The following is an 11527-nucleotide window of genomic DNA, read 5'->3' as shown; positions in this document are numbered from 1 at the left end:
TACGCTCGAGCGTGCGAGACGGCTTCGTCAAGCTACTTCACGCTTTAACGATCAGATAGCTGTGATCGCTCCGACTTCGAACGTCTTCGAGAGATTCTTTAGTCAAGCGAAGGCAGTAGTTGGTATGCACTGTCAAGCCATGACTCCATTACATGTAGAAAGTATCCTCTTCCTGAAGGTGAACCGCTCGTACTGGAGCGCAGCAACGGTGCGCAAGGTCATCCGTGGCACGCAATAAGCTCACAATATCCATACTACACACAAACGTCTATGTATTTCTTGCAATAAATCCAATTATTGCAGTCAACTCTGGAAGGAAGGCATGCAAAGTTATTTGTATTGCTGCATTCACGAACCAAATAACAATAGCATTTTCGGAACCCCTGGACGGCAATACTGACATGCCGAACGTGCTTAAAAACTCTTCCATATCAGAGATCAGCATAATGTCCAGTGTCATGTTCAACACGACGAATTTTGAAGTCTGCATTGTGAGGCGGCTCGGGATAACGTGAAATGGGATGACGCATAAAAATAATTGGTAGTTCCTCGCACCGCCCTACCCGCAACCCTGAGAATTCAAACAGTTTTAGAAAACTTTTTCTTAATCGTTGATATGGAATGTCTTTTTTTTTAAGCATCGGGAACGTGACCTAAAATAACCTCTCTCTTTCTCTCTCTCTCTCTCTCTCTCTCTCTCTCTCTCTCTCTCTCTCTCTCTCTCTCTCTCTCTCTCTTCTTTTTTTTTTTGTAAACCCATGTACTCGGAGTATCAAAGTTGACAAACATCCTGCGTTTGATCATCGATCCAACCACGAAGTAAATTGTTTTCAAACCACGCTCTTAAGTCGAGTGGGAGCACGCTGCAGCTTTCTCTAGCAGCATCGCCACGTTGGCATAGCTCAAACCAATATTCGTCACCGTGTCCGAAGTAGGTTTTCCCTTAGGAAACCAAATGAAATCTGGGTGGTTGTCGTTTGATTTGTTCAACCACTCTCCACCAATGATCTCTTCGGCTTTGTTCAATTCCAGAAGGTACTCGTAAGTCGCACTCGGGTCAGAATTCATGACCAAAATGGAGTCGCGTACGTCAGCATCCACGTCGTTATTCCACAACAGGTTGGCCGTGATGTGGACGATGCTAGAAGCATTGTCATTCCAAGGGTATGCGTTCAAACGGTAGAAAGTTTGTGCGGCTTCCTGCAAAGTCATGCTCGTCTGCTCGATCACCTCGAACCCGTAAACAGGCTGATTCCACACCCCATAGCCAGCGTATCTGTCAATGATGAAGGTGTGATTGAGCTTGCCTAGAAGGTTGGTAGCAGCGATGTGGAAGAACCCAGGATTCACGTCGCGATACGAGTACTCCACGCTTCGGCCATAGGCATCCATTGATTCGTTACCACCGTTGTAGCGAGACCCAGTAAAGATAGTCGATACTTTGACGCCGTCATAGATGTCAGTGACCAGTCCCATGACGTCGATAGGATGGAAGACGACGCCGTTGAAGTTTACTGCACAAACGGGACCTTTCTCCAGAACGGAGGCCGGGGCCCATGCATGGCTGATACCGTACCAAGTCGGGATGCAATAGCCCGATATCGCATTTTTACGGATAGCGCAAGTCGTGAAGTCACAATCGTTGTCAGTGGTACAAGGCGTGCTGTAATTCATTTCCGAATCGATGCCGTTTTGAGCCGAAACCTTGTCCATGAACTCTGTGACGTTCAGACCGAAGGCCGTCGCGTATTTCTCAGCAGGACTCAGCTGACCCTTCTTCCACTCGTAGTTGATACTGTCTTGATAGACAAGCCAGCTCGGGCCATTCCATGGAGACGGATGATGAATAGCCGAAGTCGGTAGGTTCTTCAGTTTAGTCTCCAGTTTCACACCGAAGTATTCTTCCAATTTGGCAGTATCGCTGCCCTCAATTACCTCGAGTTTTCGATGTGGAGCACCACGGTTCCCCGGCATCGTGACCTTGCAGGTACCGTCGTCTTCAATTGCGGTCCCGCGTCCCGGAAAGTTCTTATTGCTGAGATCGTACGAGCTGCATGTAGTTACCGGGTCGTCTTGGAGCGAAGATGCTACCACCGAGCTTATCTGCTGGTATAGTGCGATGAAGGATATGGCCGTGGAAACGAAGCGGATGCTAGGCATGAATATCTTCGTTGAGGTTATTGTTCAGGAGAACTTATCGCTGTCGGGAAAATTCGGAAATGATCAACTGAGCAGCACTGCACACGCTTCGTCAGTAACGGTTCCGTTGTTACTATGGAATTGTAAATCAATGCGGCCCAATCCTCAAACTGCAAATCATTGGCTCGACACGCAATCATTGTCTAACCATATCCCAAGTGTTTACTGTTTTAGTCATGCAAGACTACCATATATTTCACAAAGTCGTGCTCCGCCCGAAAGCTCTGAAATTTAGCAAAAAAAGTGGTAAATGTGTCTTAAGTCTTGTGGTTCCTTTTCGGCGCATCTGCGCCTACTTCGTAGCTGTAGCACCAGAACTGGCTAAGCTGCTACATCAGACCCTTGATAGTACAACTAGTAAATAAAAACACAGTCGATTGACTGATTAGCAGACCAAGAAACTCGTTTTTGTTTAACTTTGTCAAAGATTTCTAGGTGAAATATCTTAACATACTTGATTGGGACCAATGATATCATTGCAGGCGGTTATAAGTTTATCTATACTATTCGTGCACAATAACACGAAGGGTCGACGCATTTATCCATGCACGTCAACGTCCCCCCCCCTTGTGGCGCCGGTGTACACAATTGCAATCCGACAATTTGCTTGCAAGTCGTCGAGATCGTGGCCTGGACAGGGGCTACTCGTTTACCAATTTGATAGTAGCCGCCAAACGTTGTTGTGCTGCAGTGGGCAGCAACACCGACAAATTACAGTAAACCAAGTAGAGCATCCTCGATCTTATTGAATGAGGATTTGTCCAAACAACTGACAAAGGTATATCCTTCAAGGGGTTTGCCTATATATTCTAAATAAGAGTACAAACAGAATCGCATAGATTTAGTTGGTGTGTTGCAAAATATACAGGTCTGCGGAGTACACTACCCGTGGAAGTTTTTCTTACTGTAAGTAGTCCTTGTCAGTACTCCACAGGAACCATTTACAAGTTGCTGCTAGGACTGCAGCAATACCAACAGTAAATTAGAATGAAAAACTAGTGCTTCTCCGTGTAAAACATGGCATTAGTAAAATATTACCGGTGCCACATTGATATAATACTTTTCCCTCCCTATCGGTGATCAATCTTACCTCTGGGGAATGAGCATGACAAGGTCTCTTTATACAATAATGGTATGAATCTCCGTACCAGCATAAGTCGCCACTCCAACCAAACCGATAAACAGTGACATTACTGATAATTTCTATCAACATTGTAGATGACGTCATTATTGAAGTAAGCTGTGGATTACTCATGCATCATTCGTTGAGTCAGTCATTGCGCTGGCAACACCACCTCAAAATAGCATATTTTATACAATGTAGAGAATGACCACAGATAAATGCATTGTCGTCCAATCAACTAAGCGACGCATGTGTACCATGATACGCTGGATACTTTTCAAGTGGATGGTACGAGGATGTTCAGCACGTACAGTAACCTGCTAATCTCCCTTTCAGCATGTGCCTTATCAAGAATACATTGGTATTATATAAATGGAATGTTACTAGTCCAATAGCGTTCTTCCCATTGTTTTTATTGTTTAAGCTCTATGAAACCGCCAACCCGGTGCTTTACTGCTGCGTCACCCTACCATTCTCGTTGATGAAGCTACTAGTACCTAGTCCACATTTCACAACGTTGCGCCGGTGCCCATGTTAGGTAACATTTCGTGTGTGTTGCTAGATCTCACGCAATCTGCTGCTACGTGATACAGTAGCTGCTACGGTCACATTCATGCTAAACGGAATTAACAGAATGATTACTATTAATAGTAGAATCCGTTATTCGAGTAACAATCATTCGAACAGCGACTTGGTTTATGAAAGGACAGATGCGCGACATTATTCAGACCGACAAGCCAATGCTTGCGAGTCGAGCCAATGATTTGTAGCGCGGCACCATTCGAGGATTGGAACTCATTGTCTTGCTGTTCGAGATTATGAACTGTGAACACACGGGGAAGCCATACCATGCACGGGGCTGCTCACTTGCTCATTTCCGGATTTTCCCGACAGCAAGAACCTCGACCAACAACAATCTGTATCATGCGCAACATCCCCTTCGTTTTCGCAGCCATTGTCGCGCTTCACCTGCAGTTAAACGAGGTAGACGCTTCGTCGCTTAATGATGACCCGGTCACGACATGTACCTCGTACGAGATTGGCAACAAGAATTTTCCAGGCCGAGGAACTGAGATTGAAGACGACGGTACGTGCACGGTCACAGTGCCAGAGAACCCAAACACTGCGAACCGCAAACTGGAGTCCATCTTGAACGAAGACATCGCCAAACTGGAGGAGTTTTTCAAATCCAAGATGGAGGTGAAGCTTAAGAACTTGCCCACCTCGGCTACGTATAAGCCATCACCATGGGCTGGTTCGAACTGGCCTGTTTACCAGGACGGGATCAACCACAAGTGGAACAAAGACCAACCGAGCCCTGCTGAGAAGTACGCGACGGCTTTCAATCTGAACGTGAAAGCCTTCATGGACAATGTTTCGGCTCTAAATGGAGTTGACTCGAGGAGTAGCCGATCGGTATGCACTTCTGACAAGGAGTGCTTTGACCCCGACGTCGACACGGTGTGTGGTATGCGTGATGGTGCAAGTTCAGGATACTGCATCCCGACCTGGCACGGCATTTGCCACGCGTGGGCAGCCGCTGCCATTTTTGAACGAGAGCCTAACTGCCCCGTCACGTTTAACGGGATCACGTTCCAGCCTATGGATATCAAGGCGTTGGTTACTACTGTTTATGACGACTCAAACATCTCCACCGTCTTTACTGGCGCACGCTACAATGGCTACAATGACTCGATTGATGAGTACGGCAGTCACACGGATGAATCATATCGTGACCTCAACCCCGGGTTTTTCCACATTGCCGCTTCTAACCTCCTGGGTTTGCTGAATAAAACGTTTATCATCGACAGAGATGCTGGCACCGAGGTCTGGAACCAGCCTGTAGTCGGCTTCAAGGTGTATGAGCAAACAGCTATGACCCTAGAGAAGGCTGCGCAGACCTTCTATGGGCTTCCAGATTACCCGTGGAATAATGCCTCCAAGAGCATCGTGTATACGAAGTCACGTCTGTCGTGGATCAACGAGACATACACGGACGGTGGCCTTGTGGCGTCAGGCCTGAACGAAAACTTTACCGTCGGAGCGGATTATGACTACCTTCTGGAACTAGATGAAAACGAGGAGATTATCGGTGGTGAATGGTTGTATGGGTCGCATGATAACCACCCCGATTTTCTTTGGCTGTTGAAGGAGAAGCCAGCATTTGATACCGCTATCAGTATTGGCTTGAGCTATGCTAATGTGACCATGCTACTCGAGAAGGCAGTTGACTGCTTCGACGCTCCTCTGACTGTGAGATTGAACACGCACAAGGCTACTTAGATTTTAGCATAGTAGATGGTCTTCTCCATACTGGAATGCAGTCTAAACAAAATGAAGAAAATGAAGGAAGCACGGACACAGGCAAAGTAACAGAACAGGTTGCAAATACAGCACAACGGTCTGCAATACGAGTTCAGATTTTTTTTTTAACTTTCTGGAGAACATCGACCAGAAACCAATCTACAACGTTTACTATTCGCATACTTATGCTCAGCGAAAAGTTTTTAAGAGCCTTTTGCGTTGGCTAAGATAGTTTTTCTTATATCGTTTTATTTCATCCCAAGGTATGAGTTCCGTTAATACCTACAATGATATTATGGAAGTAAAGACGAATACTGTAAATAATTGTACTTTCCCTCTGTTTCACATTACTTGTACCAAATCGCGTAAGTTTGTATAAATCTATTCAATTCAGTTTTTAATTTGTCTACTAAACAAGACTCGAGACCAGCAACCGATTAAATGCAATACAATTTGGAAATTAGTGTCGAAGACCTTCGATGAAACACCGTACCGATTTATTAAGTACGATTCGATTTAGCTGCGAATGAGCGAAGTCGTTAATGCAACTTCATGAAACGCATGTTGCACAACTTCGGGGAAAATAAATTCCCGTAAACAGCAGATATTACCAACTGGTTATCCCTATCAATGTGTAACTTGTTACAGTTTACATGTAGCCATATATTTGCCATGTAATATATGCAAATTGGGTGACTCTAGTGCCTTAACGACTTACTCTAGTTTGATGGCGACTCTAGTACACACAGTGCAGATAGTGTAACTGCATCAGCGTGCCTTAGCTGCAAATGTGCTGCACTTGAGCCAGGTCACGCCTTCAGTAGGTTGTGGTAGTCAATGAGCTTGTTGTCCTTTGACTTATCGACGTAGGCACAAATGACCCAAACCGAGTTGCTGCTCTATCCAGCATGCCTCCGACTACTGCTGGGGGCGAGCTACAACAATTTATCTGCACATCCAACTGGATGCGGGACAGTTTGGTCTATTACGCTAGGACCGTTCAGCCACTACAAAGTTGTTGGATCGTGCGCTAGAAGGGAAACGTAAGACGAAGCGAATAGCGTCTGGTATATCTATACAACTAAGTAAGGATGAGGTGATGAGCTTCGACAAGTCAGAAACCTTTTGGCTAATACAGCCATGCTAGCCCATTCTAAGACAACGCTACGTTTACTTTGTTCTGTGACGCGTCAGATATCGGTTGGTCTGCTGTTTTGACACAAGTTGAGAACTGGGAACAGAACTAGAGTGTCACGGAACAGCAACACAAGATCTTGACGTGTAAAGGCGGAACGTTAACCAGTGCGCAGCAACATTGGTCTGTCACTGAAAAAGAGGCATTTACAATCGTCTTGGCATGTGATGACCTGTACGACTTGCTACTGCGACCAGGTGGTTTCAGGATATTTTGTGACCATCCAAATCTTATATACATGTTTGCTCCCAACCCAAAGTTGAAAAACATGTACGCGGCAAACTGCTACGATGGTCGCTCAAACTGGCAGAATACCGGTATACAATTACCCATATCGAAAGCGAGCAGAACATTTGGGCAGCTTTAGTTTCTCGTTGGGGTAGTGCGAGGTCAGCATCATGTCGGAGGTTCAAGAGATTAACACGCATGCAGACTAAACTGGAAAAGCAACCACTATTGAGACCTCTGGACAAGGACTCTTTTGTTTGGCCCACTTTAAACGAGATAGCAGCAACGCAACAAGTACACGAGCACGACAAGCCTAGGGATTGCACTGTTGATAGTGATGGTATCTACAGATATAACAGCAGGATTTGGATGCCACAAGCCGCAAGCATCATCATCCAGCGTTTGTTTATAGTTGTGCTCTGCGAGCCACAGGGCCATCATGGGGAAGCAGTGATGCTGAACCACATCAAGAAAATCTTCGGTTTTAAGAACATGGCTCAATTAGTTCGTCGTTTCCTGAAACGCTGTTTACTTTGCCATCATGTAAAGGGGGGAGGAGTGATACTACGGCCATGGGGGCCATCGTTTCGCTCTGAAATACGGAATGGAGCTATTAACTGGGATTTTCTATTTTTAGAAGAAAGTTTTGGATCAAGCAAATATCTGTTGATTTTTAAGGACAACTTCAGTCATTTCTGTGAACTGATCCCCTGCGACGCCCCAACAAGTGCAGTGGCAGCAGAGGCAATGCTCTGGTGGCACAGTCGGTATGGAGTACCTACGACATGGATTAGCGACAACGCCACGCATTTTTAAAGTCAAGTATTAGCCCGACTCAGCAAAAGTATGAAGGCTAAGCAAGACTTTGTGGTAGCATACAGCCCATGGTTAAATGGCTCGGTCGAGAGGATAAATCGAGATGTGTTGCGAGTACTGCGTGCAATGATACTGAATTATTCACTTGCATACTAAGCCTGGGTACATCTAATTCGGCTTGTGCAAGCCATTCTCAACCACTCGCCAGTGCAGTCGCTTGCTGGAAGGGCTCCAATCGAGATTTTTACAGGCTTGCCGTGTCCAAGTCCGATCTCGACACTTTTCGTCCCCCGCTATAGCCCAATCAGCGTGGACACCTCAGTGCAACGCATCGATGAGTCATTGACTACATTTGAGAAATAGTATTGAGCAGATGCATCGAGAAGTGAAGAGCTAGCATGAAAAAATGACACTATTGAACAAGAAATGGGCAGAAAATTATCAGATGGTGAATTTCTCAGTAGGTGATTATGTCCTGAGATCCAGAGTGGATGAGAAGATCCAAAACAAAATATTGGTGAAATGGACGGGGCCGTACACAGTCACGAGATGCAATACCCGTTCATTTACTGTCAAACATCTCAACTGGAAAGGCGTTCGACGCACATGCTTCACGGTTGAAGGTTTTCGCAAAGAGCGATTTGGAAGTAACAGAAGAGCTCCGGGAACATATTTCTGCACAAGGAATAGTTTTGAAGGTGGAAGCTATCAATGCCCATCGCTGGAATGCCGATATGCAGGATTACGAGCTGCTAATCAGCTGGGAAGGACTGGAACCAATCGACAATTCTTGGGAGCCTTTTAAGATCATGCACGAAGACATAAAGGTGCTAGTATGTGAAATTCCTTTCTCTGAAATCAATTTTCCACACCATGTTACAGACTGCTGGTATAGATGTGTCTTGGTTACACTGAACTTAAAAAAAAAGCCATAGTGCCGAACAATTTGGCTAAATATTCCTCAATAGTGTCTGCATACACCAAACGATCGTCTATTCAGATCAGCAATGAGATGTAGAGCAATTCTACAAACACGTCTCCATCGTAGCCTGAAAGTGCAACGCGGCATCGCAACTACCCTGCGGTGTAAAAATACCTTCATCAGTAGCATAGGATAGAATTTCCTGGCTACTCTTGGCTAAAGGTAGTTTCCAGAACCCTTGATAAAATCGAAAAAAAAACCATAATGCTTCTTGTGCCTAGCATGTTGGAGTTTGGCGTTTAGGTTGGGCATTACCCTAGCTATTGGCTCTGTTCTTGCATTTAATGGCTTGTAGTCGCTCGTTTGTCGGAAATCATCAGTGCCCGGCTTCCTCACTGGGAGTGCTGGTCATGCCCAGCGACTAGCTTGGTTCCGGTATACCCACCCTAGCTCCATAAATTTGTTATTAAAGTCACGCATGAACTTGCTCTGGGCCGGGGAGTTTTTCTTGACTTGCATCTATAGGGTGTGGCGCCGTCTTTTAGTCGGATCTCATAAGCCGGAACTCGGCAGGAGAGTCATTACGAAGGTCTATTCTCCAAATGTCGTGTTTTCTTACCATCTTCTCCAATTCATGCCTATGCACCACTGGAAATCCTTCTTTTATAGCATCATCTAACAGTTTGTTTAATTCAGCCAATATTTCGACAATATCTGGTGGCTCAGTTCGTTTGTCATCGACAACGTCATATGGATCAATCTCATTGTCAACTGTCGGCTAAGCAAATTGATCAAGTAGTCTATCGACGTCGATTCCCAAAACCTTCAGTAAATCCTGGCCTGCGATGAACTCGTCGTCGTCAGATTCAATCAGTAAGCATTCCTCAGGCTTCTGGGGTTCCACTATACCGGCGACTGTGCCAATCTGGATGATCAGGTCTACAGCTCTATCATCCTTAACCCAATGTGCCCCCAATTGCAGGCCTTTAATCGGTTTTCCCATTTTTTATTTCGATGGCATTCTCCGTTGCTGCATTCAGCTCTCTTTGCATCTTGGTGCTTATAAGGCACCGGTCCGACCCGGTGTCTGCGCGGTAAGGCTTCCGAAGGGCACCATTCAGCAGAGCAGTGCCCGCCTCGTTTCACTTGTCTTCCCGAAGACGCTTCGTATCTGCTTCGTTAGACGATTTGGCCTTGAATTTGTGAAACTGCTTCGGTAAGGCTTTTTGTCAGCATCACTAGCCTCCGGACATTTGGATACCCATTGCAGACCTTCACACTTTAAACAGCCTTTGGCAGGGCTTGTGGCGGCAGGTTTTCCTTTTCCACTGCTGCCCGACTGCCTTTTATGCGGGGCAGGGGTAGGTATTACGTGAGCTACTATACTTCCGATCATTGCTTACTTATCTTTGCACTTCATTCGCTTTTCTTCCCGATTGTGGATTTGGTGCGGCGCTTGCACATCTTCTGAGATCCGCTTCCGCTTTGACCGGCGAAATTCTCTGTCTTGTTCGAGTGCCTTGGCCAGTATTAAATCATGGAGTTTGCGCATTCATCAGACTTGGCGTCAGGCGGTTGATAACGCAAGGAATTCTTCACCTCTTCCTTCAGTGCCTTTGGTGTAATCGAGTTTATCAGTAAACTGCATTTCTCTTTCGACCCTGGTTCAGACTCGAAACATGCATACAAGCCATGCTCTTTAATAATGCGCTCTCAAGAGATGAAATATTGTAGAACTCTTTCGCTGACGTCACTTTCTTTCAGGTTGAAGTGCAACTCTTTTCTGAACAAAGCTTGTACGTCAGGCAGTGTGTAGTTCTTGACGGAGTTGGTAATGTTGTCAATTTCTGTACGCAGTCAAGCATCATCGATGTCTTCAACTGCAATTTGCCAACGAAGGCGACGCCATATTTCCAACAGCTTCCGGTCGAACGAATTTTTCACCGACCTTGTCACGGTGTTGTCGTCCTCTCCAGATGTTAGGCAGCGGGCTCTCATGATGTCTTCGAAGATCTTCCGTTCCTTGCGCCACTTGACCAAAGCAGCATGGGAGGTCGACGTGATCTCATGGGGCGGCATCGGCGTGAAGATGGGGTGAGCGATGTTGCTCTCTCGTTCTGGCGCCGAGCTTTTCTCTTTACTTGATCTGGTCTCCATTTTTCTATAGTGAAACGGCCTTCACTAAAGTCGACTTTGTAACACGTTTCAGTTAAGAAAACTTAAACACTGTGATAGGGAAGCTGGCACCTCCTAAAGTGTTGGTCGCCGAGTAGATTCAAAAGTGAGGAAAGCTTTGGCAAGTGCTTTCCCCATGCCTACAGCCTTCTACATATTGCTCATTCTATAGATTCTTCTCTTCTACGTATCCTACGGACGGTTGTCGAACTCCTGACCGCTCACGGACTCCATGAGCTACTTACGCCAGCTAGGCTAATACACTTGAAGAGCCTAATGAGTGTGGGCAAGGTCTGAGTAATCTCCTCACACTACACTACCAAACTGAGCTTCGCTCTGTAAAATAGAAACAAGCGAACGAAGAACCGACAGAGGGAAGGAGGAAACGTAAACTGCAAATACAACACAACAATTGAGAATATGAGCCGATGTCTAGCCTAGTTTGCCCACAGAGACTGATACGCCGTAAAATTTAGAGGACATCGCTTTTAAAACAATCTACTCTGTTTTGCTGCATTAGTTCAATCCAAGTTTTGATACAAACGGGAAAGGATGTTGCCCCCCC

The 11527-nt window shown here is 45.8% G+C and overlaps 5 protein-coding genes across 5 annotated transcripts in view; 2 read left to right on the top strand and 3 right to left on the bottom strand.

Annotated features, from left to right (window-relative positions):
- PPTG_06186 (hypothetical protein) overlaps window positions 1–238 on the top strand; it is a gene marked incomplete at both ends in the record, with an annotated part of 1562 nt that extends 1324 nt beyond the window's left edge. Inside the window, one exon of the mRNA XM_008900074.1 lies at window positions 56–238. Within this exon, the coding sequence (XP_008898322.1) occupies window positions 56–238 (183 nt within the window). The remainder of the gene's footprint in view (window positions 1–55) is intronic.
- Window positions 239–716: 478 nt separating this feature from the next.
- On the bottom strand, window positions 717–2160 carry PPTG_06185 (hypothetical protein; the record flags this gene model as incomplete). The annotated part of the gene is made up of 1 exon (XM_008900073.1): window positions 717–2160. The coding sequence occupies one exon, from the start codon at window positions 2158–2160 to the stop codon at window positions 844–846; it is 1317 nt and encodes a 438-aa protein (XP_008898321.1). The 3' UTR covers window positions 717–843.
- A 2086-nt stretch (window positions 2161–4246) lies between these two features.
- PPTG_06184 (hypothetical protein) lies at window positions 4247–5605 on the top strand (the record flags this gene model as incomplete). Its single annotated transcript, XM_008900072.1, has 1 exon — window positions 4247–5605. One exon carries the CDS (start codon window positions 4247–4249, stop codon window positions 5603–5605), a length of 1359 nt encoding a protein of 452 aa, XP_008898320.1.
- Window positions 5606–9565: 3960 nt separating this feature from the next.
- On the bottom strand, window positions 9566–9790 carry PPTG_21839 (hypothetical protein; the record flags this gene model as incomplete). The annotated part of the gene is made up of 1 exon (XM_008900541.1): window positions 9566–9790. The coding sequence occupies one exon, from the start codon at window positions 9788–9790 to the stop codon at window positions 9566–9568; it is 225 nt and encodes a 74-aa protein (XP_008898789.1).
- Window positions 9791–10644: 854 nt separating this feature from the next.
- Window positions 10645–10944, bottom strand: PPTG_06183 (hypothetical protein; the record flags this gene model as incomplete). The annotated part of the gene is made up of 1 exon (XM_008900071.1): window positions 10645–10944. One exon carries the CDS (start codon window positions 10942–10944, stop codon window positions 10645–10647), a length of 300 nt encoding a protein of 99 aa, XP_008898319.1.
- Between the last annotated feature and the right edge of the window lie 583 nt (window positions 10945–11527).

The sequence above is a fragment of the Phytophthora parasitica genome, assembly GCF_000247585.1.
Source record: "Phytophthora parasitica INRA-310 unplaced genomic scaffold supercont2.9, whole genome shotgun sequence".
NCBI lineage: Eukaryota > Oomycota > Peronosporomycetes > Peronosporales > Peronosporaceae > Phytophthora > Phytophthora nicotianae.
Note: the sequence above shows the minus strand (reverse complement) of the source record. Positions and strands in the feature narration are given on the sequence as shown.